Source organism: Vombatus ursinus, unplaced genomic scaffold (assembly GCF_900497805.2).
Source record: "Vombatus ursinus unplaced genomic scaffold, bare-nosed wombat genome assembly UNPS02009918.1, whole genome shotgun sequence".
Taxonomy (NCBI): domain Eukaryota; kingdom Metazoa; phylum Chordata; class Mammalia; order Diprotodontia; family Vombatidae; genus Vombatus; species Vombatus ursinus.
In genome coordinates this window covers 4,110,239-4,129,770 of record NW_020949696.1, presented here as the reverse complement: position 1 = coordinate 4,129,770, position 19,532 = coordinate 4,110,239, and the positions used below count along the sequence as shown (strand labels likewise).

General features: G+C 38.2%; 1 protein-coding gene across 1 annotated transcript in view; it reads left to right on the top strand.

The window, feature by feature from the left end:
- BTBD2 (BTB domain containing 2) overlaps positions 1–19,532 on the top strand; it is a 66,491-nt gene that overhangs the window by 32,961 nt on the left and 13,998 nt on the right. Inside the window, exon 3 of the mRNA XM_027853051.1 lies at positions 13,545–13,701. Within this exon, the coding sequence (XP_027708852.1) occupies positions 13,545–13,701 (157 nt within the window). The remainder of the gene's footprint in view (positions 1–13,544; positions 13,702–19,532) is intronic.

Below are 19,532 nucleotides of genomic sequence, written 5' to 3'. Positions count from 1 at the left end.
TTCTTTTCTTTTCTTTTCTTTTCTTTTCTTTTCTTTTCTTTTCTTTTTTCTTTTCTTTTCTTTCTCTAAAGATATGACCCTTTATGTTTAAGTCACTTAGCTATTTAAAGTTATGTTCTTTGGTTGATTGATCATTGAGCCATGTTCTTTGGGTTTTAGATCTTGCTTTATCTGTTATGTTCTTTGAAAAAAATACCATCAGTGTGGATGATTATTATTTTATAATATTGTTTCAGATCTGGTAATGCTAGGCCTTTTTTTTTTTCATTAAAAAATTTTCAGTCTTTCTTTTAAAATTCTCTGTCTTTTATTCTTCCAAATGAATTTTGTTGTTATTTTGCCTGGTCTGTAAAGTAATTCCTTTGCAGTTTGCCTGTTTGTCTCAGTTTGAGATTCTATTCTCAGGATTATGGGTATTGAACACTGCGGCTCTTGTGGAGTCAGTGTAGTGTAGCAAAAAGAGCCCTAGATTGGGAGGGGATAAGCTTTTGTATAGTATCTACTTGTGTCGGGCAGTATGACTATAAGGGCTTTTGGAAATAGTATCTCATTTTTCCTCACAGTATCCCTGTGAGGTAAGTGTCATTATTATTACCATTTTACAGTTGAAGAAAGTGAGGCAAACAGAGGGTAAGTTAGTTGCTCAGGGCCATGTAGCTAATAAGTGTCTGAAGCCAGATTTAAACTCCGGGCAGAGTTCAGGCCCAGCATTCTATTCACTGAGCCACCAGCTGCCAGTGGATAACGCTTCAGTTACATAAGTATTCCCTTATTAATATAAACAGTATTTTGTAGTAGTATTTGTATATCCTGAGTGGGTCTTGGTAGCCAAATGCTTTATGTATTTTAAGTTATTTTGAATAGACTTCTCTTCCTACAGTTTTCTTCTGGTTTTGTTGGTACTGTATAGAAATGTTTTTTTATTTGAATTTATTTTGTATCCTGCTACTTTACTAGAACTATTAAATACATTTTCATTTCTTTGCTAATTGTCTGGAGTTTTCCAAGCAAGCCATCAATAAAAAAGGATAATTTTGTCTTGTGTATTTTTTAGAGGTAATCTAGTCTCCTTTGTTTTATTTTTATTACTTTTAAATTTGATTTTATTTTCCATTTCAAAGTCTCTCCCTTCCCCACCCATTGAGAAGGCAAGGGAAACAAAATTGGAAATTTTATATATAAATATGTGTAGTCACGGCAAAACAAATTTTTGAATAGCCACATTTCTCCTCACCCCTCAAAAAAAAGGAAAAAGAGACGAAAATTTGCTCCTATCTTTGCAAATGTTTCTAACTTTAATTTCAGTTTTATTACTATGTCTAGCATTTCTAGAACAAAAGAATAGTGGGGAGATGGGGAGGCATCTTGTTTTCGTCAATAAGCATCTATTAGGCATTTACTATGTGCCACATACTGGGGATACAACACAAACAAGATTCCACACCTTGAAGGAACTTGTATTCTACTAGGGGAAAACAACCTGCATACTTCTAAGTACAAAATATGTACATTGTAATTTGGAAATTTGGGCACCAGCTTTTACCTCTTTTACGTGAAAAGCTTCCAATTGTTTCTCCATTGCAAATAGTGCTAGCTCTTGGTTTTTGATATTTACTTATGGTCATATTAAAGAAAGGCTTTTTTATACCTAGGTTTCTTTTTAATGGGAAAGATTGAGAGCTAGATTGGGAGCCCTTTGAGGACAGAGGGACTGTCTTATGCCTCTATTTGTACCCCTTCCCCTCCAGTGCTTACCACAGTACCTGGCACATAGTAGGCACTTAGTAAATGTTTTTCGATTAATTGATTGGAAGGGGTAACGTATTTTGTGGAAGGCTTATCTTCATCTTTTGATTTATCGTGTTTTTGGTTGTTTATATGATTAATTGTGAGAGTAGTTTTCCTAATGTTGAACCATCCATGAATTCCCAATAGAAATCCAGCTTGGCTAATGAATAATTTGGGGTTATGTATTGCTCTCATTTTGTTGATATTTAAAACAGAGCTGTCTTTTTTTTTACCCTAAACCCACCCCTCTTTCAAATTTTCCTTTTTCCATTGAAGGTGCCACTGTTTTTCTGGTTTCCCAGGTTTGTAACCTTCATGCCCTCGACTCTTCACTCTCCCTCACCCCATACATCTGGTCATTTGCTAAATCTTGCCATTTCTGCCTTCCTGTCTTACACATTAGGTCCCTTCTCTGTACTCACACAGCTCCCATTTTAGGCTGTCATCCCCTCTCCCAGTGGCTTCCTGATTATTCTTCCTGCCTCAGATCTCATCTTCTTGTGCATCCTCCACATAGCTGCTAAAATGATTTTCCTCAAGTGTAGTTTGACCTTGTCATTTCCCTGCTCAGTGAACTACAGTGGTTCCTTACCACTTCTAGGATAAAATGTCAACTCCTCTGTATAGCGGCAGGCACAATCTGATTCCAGCCTATCTTTCCAGGCTCCTCCTCATGAATATGTCCAGCCAAACTGGCTTCTCTCTTCCTTTTCTCAGGGCACTCCATTTTCACACTCTCTTATGTCTTTACATTGGCTGTACCCCATGCCTAGAATGAAATTCTTTTCTCACTTCCACTTCATAGACTCTCTTTCTTGCTTTAAAATGCAGTTCACACACCACCTTCAATAAGAAGCCTTTCCTGATCCAGTTGATAACTTCTGTTGTTGAGTTTTCTATTTATTTGTACCCATGCTCTTTGTCTTTATTTTGTGTATACTTATATATGTACTTTTTGTCTCCTCCATTGAAATGTAAGGTTCTTGAGTAAAACTATTTCATTCTTTGTCTTTGTATCACTACAGCCTAGAACCATATGTAGTCTAACCCATATGTGCTGGACTACATATGATAAATGCTTGATTGGTTGATTTTTGCTACTATTCATTTAAAAGTTTTGCATGGAAATCTCTTAGTAAACTTGGTCTTTACTTCTCTTTCTCTGCTTAGTTCTTTTCTGGTTTGGTATCAGGACAATGTTTGCCATATAAAATGAATTTGGTGGAGGGTCTCCTTTCTTGGTTATTGAAAACAATTTGTGGGCAATATGGGCAGCTAGGTGGCACAATAGAGCTTTGAACCTGGAGTCAGGAAAACCTGAGTTCAAGTGTGGTGTCAAGATTATTGGTGTGACTTTGAGCAAATCATTTAACATCCTTCAGTCTCAGTTTCTTCATCTGTAGAATGGGGATAATAATAGCATCTACCTCCCAGGATTGTTTTGAAAATAAAATAAAATCCTAAGAAGTTTTACAAACTGTAAAGTACTATATAAATGCTATTGATTATTATTATTTGTAGTATCAGCATTAATTGTTCTTTAGGTTTTTGATATAGTTCATTTATAGATCGATCTGGAGCAGTCTCTTCTCTCCCCCCCTTGAGTATTTAGTTCTTTTGTGACTTGTTCAGTTTCTCTTTCAGAGATTAAGTTGTTTAAGGTCCTTTTTTGGGGTTTATTTTTGAAATTAAAAAAAAATTTATAGTCATCCATTTCTTTTGTGGCATATAAATATATAGTAGTTTTTGGATAATTCTATTTGGATAATTGTATTTATCTTTTTTTGATTTTTCTGTTTTATGATCCTCCTTAGCTAGTGGTTTGTTATTTAGTTTTTTTAAAAAGCCTTTTGTTTTATCAGGTCTATAGCCTTTTTATTTTCAGTTTTGTCTATTTTCAAAGTTTTTCTTTTTGTGCTTGTTTTGAAGTTCTTTAATTTGTTTTTTTCTAAAAGCTTTTTTAAAAATTACATTTGGCACTTTCTCTAGAGGTAAAATTGAGAAGTAGCTTTGAGAAATCAAAATATATATGAAAGCAATTCGAAAAGCTTTCTATCAGGGTTAGTTTTTCAAGGAGATTTTATTTTTCTAAGGTGGGTGTTTTGTAAAGTCATGATAATTTACTGATATTTCAGTTCTTAACAAGATTGTACAATCCTTTGCTACAGTGTTAACCCCACAAAGGCCAGGACTGTATCTGTGTACCATTGCATGTCTCCTGTTGCTTAGCACAAATTTTTAAAAATAATATTTTATTTTTTCCCCCAATTACATGCTAAAACAATTTTTAACATTTTTGTTTTTAAGTTTTGAGTTCCAAATTCTATGCCTCTCCCCTCCCTGAGATAGTAAGCAATCCAGTATAGGTTATACATGTTTAATCACGTAAGACATTTCCATGTTATTCATTTTGTACAAGAAGACTGAAATAAAAAATGGTGAAAAATAGTATGCTTCAGTCTGTATTCAGACAACATCAGTTCTTTCTCTGGAGGTTTCTTTCTCATCGTGAGTCCTTTCAGATTGTCTTGGATGATTGTGTTGCTGAGAACATCTAAGTCATTCATAGTTCTTCATTGTATAGTATTGCTGTTGCTGTATACAATGTCCTGCTGGTTCTGCTCACTTATCTTTGCATCAGTTCATGTAAGTCTTCCCGGGTTGTTTTTTTTTTTTAAACATCCTGCTCATAATTTCTTAATAGCACGATAGTATTCTATCACAATCATATACCACAACTTGTTCAACCAATCCCCAATTGATGGGCATCCCCTCAGTTTCCAATTCTTTGCCACTACAAAAAGAGCTGCTGTAAACATTTTTGTACAAATAGGTCCTTTTCTCTTTTCTTTTTTTAAAATTTCTTTAGGGTATAGACCTAGCTATTGTTGGATAAAAGGATATGCATAGTTTTATAGCCCTTTGGGCATAGTTCCAAATTGCTCTCCATAATGATTGGATCAGTTCACAACTCCACCAAAAGTGCTTAGCACAGATTTCACATGCACACACATTTTAAAATCTGAATCGTGGCTTATTTTAAATATTATCTAGGTCTTAAGAAATTGTTGTGTAAGCAGTAATAACAATCAACCACTTGTTAGTTTAAGATCAGGCTTCCTCCTCTGCTATTCCCTAACATCTTGTGATTTGCTGTTGGCAGTTACTTAAAAATATTTGATCAGATTGTGTTATCAGTGCTTAATTGTAGTATAATAAATCACCCTCCCCTCCCCCTTTGGGTTTAGTTTGAAAAGTTGGGGGGTGCTCTGTTTGGGCTAATCACCAAGTGGCTCTAGAATTGAGCTGCCTCATAGGATCAAGCAGGTTCTAATAGTCCTAATTTTGACTCATTACCCGCTGAGAATTCCCTGTCTATTGCTGTCCTTAGTTGTCTTTCCTGTATTTCTGTATAAGGGATTTGAACTACTTTCCCTCAACTAGCTTGGTTCATTTTCACTTTTGCATGTCACATTATCCTAATCTCTTACTTTCCATTCTCAGCATGACCAAAGAAATAGTCATATGTATTTTTTAAATGGAATTTTTTGCTATGATGAAAATAAAGTTAACAGTGTTAACTTTAAGTTCCAGAGTTGTGGCACCCTGTCTCTCCTGGTCATCTCCATCTTTGTCTCTTTCTGTCTCTCTCCCTTTGTACTTTCCATTCCCCCCCCCCCCCTTCCCTCCTTCCACCTCTCCCACGCAAAGAGAAAGACATTCAAAGGTTATATTGGGAGAGGATAGCCTTTCAATAATTTTCATTCTTAAATATGGTAAACTGATACGTTAGATTTCCCCTAGCTTCCATAATAATCTTCTTACCGTTTGTTTGTACTTGTGATCACTGCCTGTGTAGCTGGCTAAGCAAAGTCTCTGCTAGATAACTCATGGACTGCTCACCACCTTCTCTACCCTGGAGATTGTAGCCATACCTCTGGGACTGACTGAATGGGTATAAAAGTTCATGATTCCAGATCAAACTGCAGATCCCTCAGTAAGAAAAGACTGTCGTAGTATTTCAGAGTACTTGCACTGCCCTTTTAAATGTCTTGTCAGTTATGACAGTGCACCCTCCAGCAGAAGTTCTTTGTGATAAGTAAGGCTGAAGCTATCAGCTCCATATTTTCCTGTGTTCTCTGGTGCCTCAAGACACAGAAAATGCAACCACAGTGAAAGGGAAGCTGATTTAGTCACAGGGTACATTTTTCCTCTTAGTGAAAGATTTTATAGTACCTGCCAAAATTATGTGAACAACTGCAGATGTACATCATAAATGCCATAATAAGCAACATATAAGGAAGAATATGAAGAAAAATAATAATGCCTTGGATCTGTGACCATATTGACAGTATGAGAACCACTTAATTATGGCCTTGAATTTTCCAGAAACACCTTTTCAGATTCAAATTGCTCATGTTAGTTGGTGATCTTTTTTGTGGTTTAGTTTTTTGGGGGGAGATCAGCCTAACGTATTGGTCATTAGTTGTGGTTGCTTCCTGTATGTTAGCATTGAAAAGGCTAAAGGTTAAACATAATACAATGGAATAAGCAATGGGCTTTGGAATCAGGAGACATGGGTTTAGTACACATGACTAGTACTCTGGTACTGGTCATGAAACTGTGGAGTCACTTCTGAGAATCTGTTTTCTTGTTTGTAAAATGGGGATAATACTTGTTTGACCTACCTCCTGTGATTATCATGAGGAAAATATTTTGCAAATCTTAAAGCCCTAGAAGAATGTGAAATTGTTAGTCATTACTGGAAAAACTGACCATTTCAGCACAGTTGTTAGTAGTCTGGGTATTGGAGTCTAGCAAAGATTACAGTTTTGATAAACTTAAAAAAAAAATTAAATACTAGTTACATATGGTTGGTCATGTGTGCATTTGATACATTTTGAAAGATAACTTGCAGAACTGCAGACTGTGGAAGGGAGGGTGGTACTTTCTCATTTCTTTTCTGGGACCGAAATTGGTCACTCAACATACAGCTTTGTTTATTTACTGTGGTTAATGTTTGTTTGTTTTTTTGGGTAGTCCTTTTGTATATTGTTCTTAGATTTCAGCTGGTTCACCAAGGGATGCCAGAAAGAAAGGGAGAGGAGGGTGTAATCAGTGCTGGGGTGATAGAAGGAACTGAGGAATAGAGAGAATAGAGATATTGATGAAAACAAAGAACTGGGTTAAAGGTCAAAGTGGGGGGGGTGGAATGATAAAAAGATTATGATAAAAGAAAGTAATTTTGGAATTCGTGACCGTGGACGTGGAAACACTTGTGGGTGATGGAAAGTGGAGAAGGTCGTGGGATTGGAACAGATTGAGGAACTGGGATGTTCATATGTTTCAGGAGGTATGTATATATGTTGAAGTACTCTAATATGAGTGTGAAGATTGGGATGGAAAGGAAGGTTGTAAGCCAGGCACTGAATTTCTTGAGGAAAGAAGAATGTTCTGGGGGTGGAGGGGAGGGTGGTCTATAGAAAATAGCCACTAGGATTTGGGTTGGCTCATAAGTTTGGATGTGAACCTCAGAGGAGAAGAGGTGTTTAGTTAAGGTGATAGGGGAAGGATTTGGAACTGGCAGTTGGGAGCGAGAAATATTATGACTGTCCCACTCACAAACAATAAGTTGGGAGGTATTAGCAAAAGTGTAGCCGCTACTAGAAAGAGGATTGAGAAGAGCCATGTCTTTGGGAGGAGCCGTGTTTCAGTAAGGACCAGAATATGGAAGGTTTGGGAAAGAAAGAGATTGAATATGAAAAGAGGTTTATTAATTATGGAACAGGAATTCCAAAGGGCACATTGGAAGGAAAGGGTGGTAGAGTTGAGGTGGGTGGGTGCAAGGGAGCACAAGTCAAGGATAAAGAAATGGAGTTTTTGTATATCAGCAGCTAGGAGTTTTACCTTAATGAGTTTGTTACTATATCCTCGGATACAGGATCCTGAAAGAATTGGTAAATGTGATTGCTGAGCCAGTGTTGGTGATCTTTGAAAAATTGTGGAGAGCAGGAAAAATACCAGAAGACTAGAGAAGGGCAAATGCCCCAGTTTTCACTAAAGGAAAGAGGGTAGAACTTTCAAACTCTAAGGTAGTAAGCTTGATGTCAACTTCTGGCAAAATTTTACAATACATTATTGAGATGGTTTATGAGCATTTTTCTTTGTTTTTTGGATTAAAACGAAAGCTCATCTTTTTTAAAATCAGCATTCCGTTGATGGATGGCTGTAAGTCATAGAATACTACAGTTTTTGAAGAATCAGAGTTGAAGATCACGAAGTGGGCATTGTTAGGCTTGAGCAGTCACATAACAAACAAGGAATCATTGTCGAAGTTTTAATAAAATACGTTATCAAAGAAATGTATGATCAAAAAAATGAAGAGAGCAAAGGATAACTGAGAGCCCCTGTGCTCCTTTGATATCCTGGTGATGTCAAGAGAATGCAGTGAAGGCTCCTGGGTTGTCCCAAGTGGATGTCTCTCCCTCCCTAGCCAAATTTAGGAGAAGACAAGAGTAGAATAGGATTGACAGGCATGGTTGAGTATGATCTGCATAATTAGAGGGAATGTTCACAGTGATAGGATCACAAATCAATGGAATTATTGTAAACACTTAAAAAAGGAAGTAGTAAGAGCCAATGTAGCTTCATCAGTAATAACAGTAATGATAATAACAGCAGCCAACATTTGTATAAGGCTCACATAGTGCTTTACATATATTATTTCATTTGTTCCTCACAACAAACCTGTAAGGTGGGTGCCGTTATAGTCTCTGCTTTATAGATGAGGAAACCAAGGGTGACAGATGTGAAGTGACTTGTCTGGGGTCATACATATAGTGAGTATAGCTAGTAAGTATAGCTAGTAAGAAAGATTTGAACTGAGATCCTCCTGATTCCAAGTCCAGTATATCTGCTGTACTATACTGCCTGCAAGAACAGGTCATGTCAGACAAATCTCATTTGTTTTACTTTGGACTGGTAGAATAGGGGAATGTCATAGCGTATACCTATATTTCAGCAAGCCATTTGACAAAATCTGTCATGTTATCTTTGTGGTCAGTATGTGGGCTACGTAGGTGTATTCAGGACTGGTTGAATGACTGGACCCAAAGAAGAATCATTAATGGAGTGACATCGGTTTGGAGGATAAAGGTTTTTAGCGGAGTGCCTCAGGGATCTGATCTTGGCCTTGTGTTGTTCACCATTTTTCTTCAGTGAATTGGATAAAAGCAGAGATGTATGTGAGGCAGATTGGTATAGGAAAAAACACTGGCTCTGAAATCAGAGGCCTTGGGTTCATATATATTAGCTGTGTGACCTTGGTCAAGTCAAGCTGCCAGAGTTAATTTTCTCAGCTGTGCAATGAGGAGTCTGATTAGATGACTGCTAGGGACTCTTCTAATTCTAGATCTAGGATTCTCTGCTCTTGTGATAATGATTATCACATTTTCAGATGACATGAAGCTGCGAAACAGCTGGCACATTGGTGGACAGCCTGGGTCCCAGACAGTCTCAGTAAGCTATATTGGCTGGCTAAATCTACTATGATGAGATTTAGTAAAGATAAATTTGAAGTCTTAATTTTGGGCTAAAGGAATCAGCAATACAAATATAGTATGAATGATATATGGCTTAAACAAGTAGCTCTTACAAAAAGGGTTTAGGGGGTGTCGATTGCAAGTCTGTGATGTGACAGACCAACCCCAAAAGCTACCATAGTCTGAGATAATGGTCAGACCATGTACAGAATGTGTTTGGTTCTGGGCACTACTAAGCTGGAGAATGCCCCAAGAAGGATGGTTCAGCACTGTGAGGTAATTAGAGACTATACTGTATGAGGATCTTTGAAGGAACTAGAGATACTGAGTACAGAGACTAGAAAGTGATAGCAGTTTCAATATCTAAGAGGCTGTCGTGAAAAAACCGAGTAGAAGTTACAGAGAAGTTTGATGTTTTAAAAAAAAAAAAGTTTCACAATAATTAGAGCAGTGCCAAAGTGCAATGGGCTGCCTCTGGATGGCATGGTTTTTCTGTCTCTAGAGGTCTTCAAACAGAGGCCTGATGACCATTTGTTGGGGTGTTACAGAGGGAATTTCTCTTCAGGTGAAGATTGGCGTAGGTGGCCCCTGGGTTCCCTTTATACTCTTTGATTCTGTGACTTGCCCCAAATTATAAAAATAATAACCAGTTGAACCATCACTTAGAATTCATCCTGATCACCAGTCTAAGGCTCTGTTATATCATTCTGAGTCAGAAGGCCTTGGAATGAGTCCCCAGTTCTGTCCCTTACTTGACATTTGACTTTGAGTAATTCATTCAAACACAGAAGTTCTTAACCTGGGGTGTGTGAATTTGTTTGCATATATATGCATATGTATGTGTGTGTATATGTGTGTGTGTATATATATATATATATATGTGTGTGTGTGTGTGTGTGTATATATGTAAAAAAAACTATATTTCAGCATTGTTGGTTTCTTTTGTAATCTTACGTATTTTATTTTATATATTTAAAGTCATTCTGAGAAAGGTTCCTTGATACAAAAAAAAGAACTCTTGCTTTTGCAGGAGGAATACAAGTACTTAAGCTGAAGCCTTGTGATACCCATTCCTGAGCCTCAGTTTCTTCAAAATCTGTAAAATGATTATGCTTACACTTGTTCTTCCTATGCCACAGGTTGTTTTGTTTTGTTTTGTTTTGTTTTTAGTAACTCAAATGAGATCATGGATATAAAAGGGCTTTGTAAGTTGCACAGATTTGGAAGATTAATATTTTTATCAATTTTGTCGTTCTAAGTAGTTTCTTACATTACATGAGCTGTCCCATCATCTTTAATCATGTTTACCTCTTTAATGCCAGTGATATTATTCATAGCCACTTTTTTTTTTTAAAAGAGAATTCTGTGGTTTCTTGTCACCAGATGTGGTTCTTCTGTGCACTTCACAAAGGTGGTCAGACTCTTGATTTCAGTCACCCATAATAGTTTGAACTATATTAAGCTAGGATTCTGAAATTCTTCTCTCTGACCCCTGCCCATTTATCTTTCTTCTGTCTCACTCCTCTTAAAAACCTATTCTTTGTCCTGACCTTTGACTTGCGGGCGCTCCACCTTTCTTTGCTTTCCTGGCCCATCCCCTACTCTGGCCTGGCCTCATTTTCCTCTCTCTGGAATATTGACCCTACACTTGATTGTATTGCACACTTTATTATCATGTCCTCTCAAATCCCATGGCTCATGCCGTGCCACACTCCAGCTCTTCGTTTTCTCTTCCGTCCGCCTTGTTGACTTCTGCCTCGGTACTTTTTAGTGCCACGAGGGGAAGTCACTCAACTTAGCTGAGTGGGCACAGTGCAGATTTGTCACAGGACGTCTACTGGACCTTCCCTGCTGGGCAGCATCCCTGTTGCTCTTCTGTGACTCGCTGTCCGTTGCCGTTTTCACAGCAGCTGTTCAGCATGTTGTCTTTTCTTTTTAGACAGCCATGCGATCTGTTCCTCGTACCCTCTCATCAGGGAACATCGCCTCGCACTCTGCTGAGACGTGAGACTCCATCGGCGGTGATTTCCCCGTCCCCCCCACCTCTCCCCTTCAGAATTGCTGCTCGTCATCGTCTCCCCACCCCTTTGCTGCATTCTTTGATGAAGAGATGGCCTTTCCATTTGCTCAGTTCATCCCCTCCAATTATGCCTTTGCTCCCGTCCCCTTCCGTTGCTTCTGGGATTTTGTTCAGATTAATCGTCCCATCTTCCTCTCAAATCTTCACTCTCTCCTTATCCACTAGCTGCTTCTCTGCTACTCTGAATGTGTCGGGACCACCTCCGTTCTCTAGACGGTTTTCATTTGGCCCTGCTGATCCCCTCAAGCTGTTGTTTCAGAGCTCCACTTTTCATAGTTAGACGGCTAGAAAAAGTCATTTGCACTAATTGCCTCCACTTCTTCACCTCCCATTCACATCTCAGCCTCTTAGGGAGCCTCCATTTATGGAAGGTTCCAGGCCCACCTGCCTTCATCCTCTTCTTGGCCCTAGATTCAAACCATGCCTCCTATTTCTGGCTCATCCTGGAACTTCCCTCAGAACCTAGGGCCTCCCTTGTCCAGAAGCAACCTACTATCCCTGTGACTTTCTTACCTTGGAATATCCCTTTGGAGGGGTGCCCCCTCTCCCATTGGCGAGTTTCTCTTGGAGCCTCTATTTTTTAATTTTTTCATTCCTTTTGTGTGTCTTCCAAAATTAGAATATAGGTTCCTCGAGTGCAGGTACTTTCTTTCTTTTTGTTTGTATTTGTGTTCCAGTGTTTATCATAGTGCATGGTACGTAGTAAGTAAGCACTTAATAAATTTGTCCCCTCTCCTTCCCTTCCTTCGTCCATTCGTTTGTTTCTTCCTTCATTTCTCCTTTCCTCTCTTTCTTTTCTTTTCCTCTCTCCCTGAAACTGCTCTTTTGAAGGTTATCAGCAGTTTCTTAGTTGCTGAAGCTGAGGGTTTTTTTCTCATTATTAACTTCTCAGTAGTTGTTCTTGTTGTTAACCAGCTTTCCTCCCTTGATTGTTCTAGTGTCCGCAGATTGTGTAACCCTGTTTTCTCCTGATTCCTCCTGTTGGTCTAACCAGTTCTCCATCTCCTCCATAGGATGTTCCCTAATTGTGGGTGTTACCCTAGATATCTGTTCCTGGACCTGTTTTCTTTATTTACCCATTATCTTCTTTATGCAGATGACTTTGAAATCTACGTACTCGGCCCTCATCCCTCTCCTAAACTCCAGATTGAAATCATCAACTCACTGTAGGACATTTTTATATCTCAAACTTGACATGTCTAAAAGTGGACTTCAGCTTTCAACTTAAACTTTTCCTGGCCCTCCCAGCTGCTGATGCCTTCCACTTTAAGTTAACTCTCTGGTTATCTTGTTTATAGCTAGGTCTCCTATTAGAGTATAAACTTCATGAGGGCTAGGGCTGTTTTTGCTTCCTTTTTTATCCCTAGCACTTATCACAGTGCTTGGCACATAGTAAGTACTTTATAAAGGCTTGTTGATTGATTAAACCCTTTCCTCCTTCTCCTCACTTAACTATTTCTGTGAGGACAACACTATAAACTGAATTTATTAAGGGCTTACTATATTCTAGGAACTTGTTATACTCTGGTAAATCAAATACAAAAGTGAGAGAGTCTCTGCCCTCAAGGAGCTTACATTCAAACAGAAGAAGCCACAGTTGCCTGAATCACCTTCCTAAAGCATAGGGTCTGTGCCCTGCTCAGGAGGCTTTAGTGGCCCCCTCTTGCCTCTAGAATCAAATCCAAACTCCTTTGTTTGGTGTTGGAAGCCCTTTACAATCTGGCATAAGTATATGTTTCCAGACTTAATACATAGAATTGTGATCCAGCCATCATAGTCTATGATCTAGCTTATTTGTTTTTCCCATAAGTGACATTTTGTGTCTCATTTTTGCATAGTCTTTCCTCAACATCTGAATACTTTCCCTTCTTTCTCCTACCTGTTGGAACCTCTGGTTTCTCTCATGCCACCTTCCTTCTCCTGCCTTCCAGTTGGTAGTGATATACCTTTACTATATGACTTGTCTTTTATCTTTGTATATGTTTTAACATCTCCCTCCAGCAAAAATGTAATCTCTTTGAGGGAAGTACAGTATTCCTTGAGGAATAGGCCTTGTTACACAATAGCTACTTTAGTGTTTGTTTTTCAGTTAAATCAGGTTTTATTTCACTGCACTATGATGTTTTGTCTTTCAGATTTCTTTATTCTGATGAAGTTCAGATTGGGCCAGAGACTGTTATGACCACACTTTATACAGCTAAAAAGTATGCTGTTCCTGCTCTTGAGGCACACTGTGTGGAATTTCTAAAGAAAAATCTCCGAGCTGATAATGCTTTCATGCTTCTGACACAGGTATGTTTGGATTCATACTTTATTTTAGCCATATGAAAGCTTCATTATGTGGCCATAAACTGCAAATAGTTGTAAGCATTCTTACTTGTCAGAATAGGAAGTTTGCATTTGTTTAGGGAGAGGGAAGAAGTGTAAGTAGTTTTCATGTGATGTCGTTGGAAAAACCATTACATGACTGAAATGATCTAAAATTTAAAATTGTACTCTTCTTTACAAGGAGCTCTTTAGGAGAGGTCCTGGTTACATAGCAGGAGGAATTAAATTCTCGTTCACTAGCTGGAAACATTGATCACATTTTTAATCTAAATGGCCCATTGTCTAATGCATTCTCAGTCATCAGAAGGGCCCAGTTCTAGGTTGCTAGTTCCATGGTATACAACCACAAAAATTTTTCCTATTTCAGCATACTTCTGAAAATGTACTTTTACTGGGGGCTTATAAAGAGAGAATTGCTTGGAGACAAAGTTCTACATCATGTAAACCCTTCACTGGAATATTAGGATCCAACTTAAATGTCATATAAGAGAGGTAATAAAATAGAACAAATAGACGTTTCAGTTTAAAACGTCTTTACATTCCAGGAACAGTAGCTGTTTCTTAGAGGATTGGATGAGCCTTTTAACTTTTGTTGACAGAAAAAAAAAGACCAGCTATATGGGACCAGAAGGTCTGCTGGAAATCTTTAGCATAAAACACACCATGTGGAGTGTAGGTGAGGTGGTACAATGGAAAATAAACGAGGTGCGTCTATTTATGATGTATTTGCTACATGTGTGAGAACTGTTGGAATGTGTATACTGTATAAAGCTATCAGTTAGCTTAGAGCTTGGTTTTGTTGTTGTTTCTGCTTAATCTAATATGGAAACATCAGGAATAAAAGTTGAATGAAAATATTTAGCTCACCTCACAGAGTCTCAGAGCGGATTCTCGTCCTCTTCCAGCTCTAGTTCTCCGCTTTGTTCTTCAGTTCGTGTCTTCCTTCTCCTTTCCCATTGCCCTCCCCTCACCTCTCCTTCCTCCAGTTCTCATTTCTGCACCATTGTCTCACCCCTCATTTTATAGACAAGGTTCAGAGACTTGCTCAAGGTCTCATTGAGTTTATAACAGAGTTGGGACTGGAATCCAAGTCTCAGTGCTTTTAGTTCATTGTTCTTCCTGTTTTATCTTACCACTTCCTTTTATGAAAGGACAGGGCCTCAGATGTTCATGATTATGTGTTCTTTATGTTCCTTTCAGAGTATTATATTTTAGGGAATTAAATCTGAAATATTGCATTAAAACCTGCTCATTTCTTTTAATACTCTGTAGCACTTGACTAACCAGAAATGTCATTAGCTGTCCAAAACTGATTTCCAAAGAGCAGACCTTCAGATCACTCTGCCTCTGACTTCTTTTTGATCTCAGGACCTTGGAACAAAGGCAATAGGTCATAGATATTTGAGCTAGAGTAGTATCATAATGAAAGAAATGTTATAAAATTTTTTCATTGGTGTCTTTTATTTTTTACATCACCAGAATTTCTCCCAGTATCACTCTCCCTCCCCCCTCTCAGATAGCCATACCATATAATAAATAATATTTTTAAAAAGCAAGAGAAGAAAAAAATCAACAAAACTGATCAGTATATCAAAAAAGACTGAAAATATATGCAATAAAGCACACCCATGGACCTCTTACCTCTCCAAAGCAGTGGGGTAGGAGTGTCTTCTCATATTTTTTCTTTGGAGCCGCACTTGTTCTTTGTAATTTTGCAACATTAATTTGTGATTATTTTGTGGTCTTTCCATTTACAGTGTTGTAGCCTTGTGTATATTGTTTTCTTGGCTTTGCTTAATTCACCCTGCGTCAAATCATGTAAAATATTTCCATGTTTCCCTATATTCATAATAATTGTAGTTTCTTATGACAGAAGTATCGTACTCGCAGCCTGAACTAGATTAAATTGGGAAATGTTTAACAAACATAGATGTTAATTTGTTGTTTTCTAAGTCAAAATACAACCAACGGGAATCCATTTCTATTTGAGTTTGACACTACTGTCTTACAGCATAGTAATATTCCATTGCCTCATGTATCACAGTTTGTTTAGCCATTCCCCAATAAATGGGTATCTCCCTTGTTTCCAGTCCTTTCCTAGCACGAAAAGTGCTGACATAAATATCTTGGTATTGGAAACTTTCCTCCTTGGGGTTTTTTTTTAAATGTTTACTGGCTGCAGGAAATCATACACATTAACGCACTGTCAATGGAGCAGTGAATTGGGCTGGCCTTTCTACAAAGCAATTTGAAATTGTGCCTAAAAGGCTCTAAACTGATCCTACTAGGGTTGTCCCTCAAAAAGAGCAATGAAAGAGGAAATGCCCCATACGTACTAAAGTATTTATAGCAGCTTTTTTTGTCGTGGCAAAGAACTGGAAACTAAAGGGGTGCCCATTCATTGATTGAGGGATGGCTGAACAAATTATTGTATATGAATTTAATGGAATACCATTGTATCCTAAGAAATGATGAAGGGGATGGTTTCATTGAAACCTGAGTGAGCAGAAACCAGAGAAAAACTTGTACGGGAAGAATAACACTGTGACAACGAATAACTTTGAAAAACTTGAGAACTCTAATCAGTACAGTGACCACCATGATTCCAGAGAACAGAAGATGCGTCATCCTTCCCACTTCCTCCCTGACAGATGATAGGCTTGGGATGTAGAATGAGACATGTTTTTGGATAGGGCCAGTGCAAAAATTTGTTTTGTTTACTGTGCATGTTTGTTTCAAGGGTTTTGTTTTTTTTCTTTTTTCTTTTTCCCCAGTGTAGATAGATAGGTGGGAGAGAGAGAAAATAGATTTTTGTTAATTGAAAAAAATAAAATTCAATTTTAAAAATTGCTGTTTTATCCCTAACCATATAGACCTCTAGAGATTAAAAGAACACACAAATATACAGGAGACCAATGAAGAGTATCAGCATGTTGCATTTTCCTACATTGCCAAAGCAGATGGATTGTGTTTTGGGGCAGCTTAAGCTTTCAGGTGGTATCTGCCATTATGTTTACTGTAATATACAGGAAACTCATACTAGCTCACTCTGTGGAGGACCCAGTTAGAGAGCAAAAGGTAAATGTTTACTTCCTGGTCATGTGACCAGCACTAATTTTCACGACCCCTTAAACCTTTCCAAAACAAAAATTATACATTACAGATAAAACAACTGCTGTCTCCATAGTCTAGGACACCTAGAATGCAAAGAAGGTTTAAAAACCAAAAAACCAAAAACCCATAATCTGATGCCTACCCTGAGCTTATGCAGCACCTTCTTCTCTATTGACCACCACACTGCTAACAGTAAGGCTGTACTAACTGATCTGATGACCTGACCCATAGGCTTCCAACAAAACCCAACCCTGCTCCCTAGTTTCTTCTCCCTCTTTCCAGTGCCATGGAGACCCAGGCTCCAGGCTGTGGAAATTCCCTGGGACCTCAGGCTGGTGCGACAGCAGTATTCTGTGCTACAAAGATTTCTGTAGGACAGTGCAACAGAGGGAAAAGGGCAGGACATTTCTAAGCTTGAAATAGAGCTCAACCTCATATCCCAACTATCCTTTCTTCCTAGAGCCTCAGAGACCCAAACTCCAAAAGAAAAAAATCACTCCTGCTTGTAGTGTCACCAATATGGCAGCACTCTGCTGGGCCAGAGAAAGCTGAGGAACAGGGGGAATGGGATCAGGACGCTGTGTGTGGTGGGAAGGAAGGAGTGGAATATTTTGGGCACACCACTAAGCCTGAGGAAAAGAGCTTAGCATCCAGCTGGGGCAGTTCTGTACTCCCAGAAATCACTTGGGGCAGAGACCTAAGTTGGTGAACAGTGATGGAAGGAGACTGAGGTACTTTGAGATCCAGCCTCCAGGGAAAACATCAACAGTGGGGAGGGAGTCAGAAAGTGAGCACTGGGGGAAAAAGACTGAAATTATCAAAGATCTCAGGAAGAAGAAATCAAAGACCCTTAAAGATAAGCAGATAAGTCAACAGGGAAAACAGTAGAAAAAAATAGGGCCTTCAGATCTAATGAATAAGTTCAGGCATCTATGATTATATACTGCGAAACAAAGGAAAACAATTCAAAACTTCATGAAGAAGATCCTTTGGAATTTGAGAACATGAAAGCACAACATGCTGTTTCAGAGTGGTTTAAAATGGAAGTGAAAATTATGAGAGCAAAATTTTGGCCTGAACAACAAAAAAAATTGATAGACTAGAAAAACTTGAATCAGTAATGGCATGTCTCACTAAAGGAACAAAAGAAAGAACAACGGATTAGGAAAGGAAAAATGCAGAAATGAAGGTCAGTCTAGAAGCAGAGAAGCAAAAAACAATAACATTAAAAGAAAACATGCTCTCTATCAAAGGCAGCCAGGCTGTGTGCAGACAATGTAAGCATGCTGGGTCTCCCAGAAGAACATCACATCAAATAACCTGAACATCACAATGCGAGAAATGATGAAAGAAAACTGTCCAAGAACATGGAACACCCATTGAAAGGATTTGTAGGTTGCCTCCACGAAAACCAAAACAAAGCAAAACTAAGGCTGCAAACTGCAAGGTGTACGTGGTGGTTAAATTGAATAATTCAATTCAGAAACAATAAATTCTGAAAGTGTTCCAGGAGAAAGACTTTCAAATATAAAGGTAAGGAAATTCAAATAACAGAAGACTATTTTGCACTCATCAGAAAATTCAAGAAAGAATTAAATAATATGTTCCAAAACACAATGGATCTTATGATACTGCTCAGGGTAACCCTACCCTGCAAATCAGAGCTTGACCATAAATGAAAAAAGATGTATATTCAACAATAAAGAGGCATTTGAAACATTCTTAGAAAGAAAATGAGACCCGAAGAGATTATTTGCTTCTCTGAACACCCCAGACATCAGAAATGGGGGAGCAATGAACAAAGGCAGCAGGAACAGCAACAGACTGTCAGCAGAGAGACTTCTTTCTAAATGTGCACAAGGAGACAAGGGTGATGAAGGTGGATATCACATAGAGGTAACAGTGAAGAGACGGGCCTGGAGCTATGGAGAGAATCTGGCGAATCTGCCTAGAGGTGAATCAGTGGTTAAAGGTTTGCCAGGTATTGGTTAAAAAAAAAAAAGAGAGAGAGAGACATCAGTGGAACAAACTGGACAAGGGAAAATCAGAAATGATGAAACTCAGTAACCCAGTGAAAATCCATTTTGATAAAGCAGAAAACATAAATTACCTAGGGGGGAAAATGTCCTTATTTGATAAAAACCACTGGAAAACTGGAAAACAGTCTGGCAGGAATTAGGCTTAGATCAAAACCTTATACCATATTCCACAGTACATTCCACATGGATAAGTGACCTTAGTATTAAAAATCATACTTTAAAAAAATTAGAAGAGAAGCAGATCACATAACTTTGATTACACAAAACTGAAAAACTTCTCTTCAGACAAAATAATTGTGCCTAAGATAAGAAGGGAGGTAGTCAAATGGGGGAAAAAATTTGTATCAAATCTCTCTAGTAAGGGTTTGGTATCTAAGATAGATAAAAAATAAACATGTGACTTATAACCATTCCCCAATAGATAAGTGGTCAGAGGATATGAACAGTTCTCAAGAGAATTTCGAAGTATTCACAACCACATGAAAGAATGCCCTAAACCACTAATAGTAAGAGAAATGCAAATCAAGACAACCCTGAGGTTTCACCTCACACCCTGCAAATTGGTGAAGATGACAAAAAAATGGCAGTAATCAATGTTGGAGAGGTTGTGTAGCAGTAGACACTAATACAGTACATTGTTGG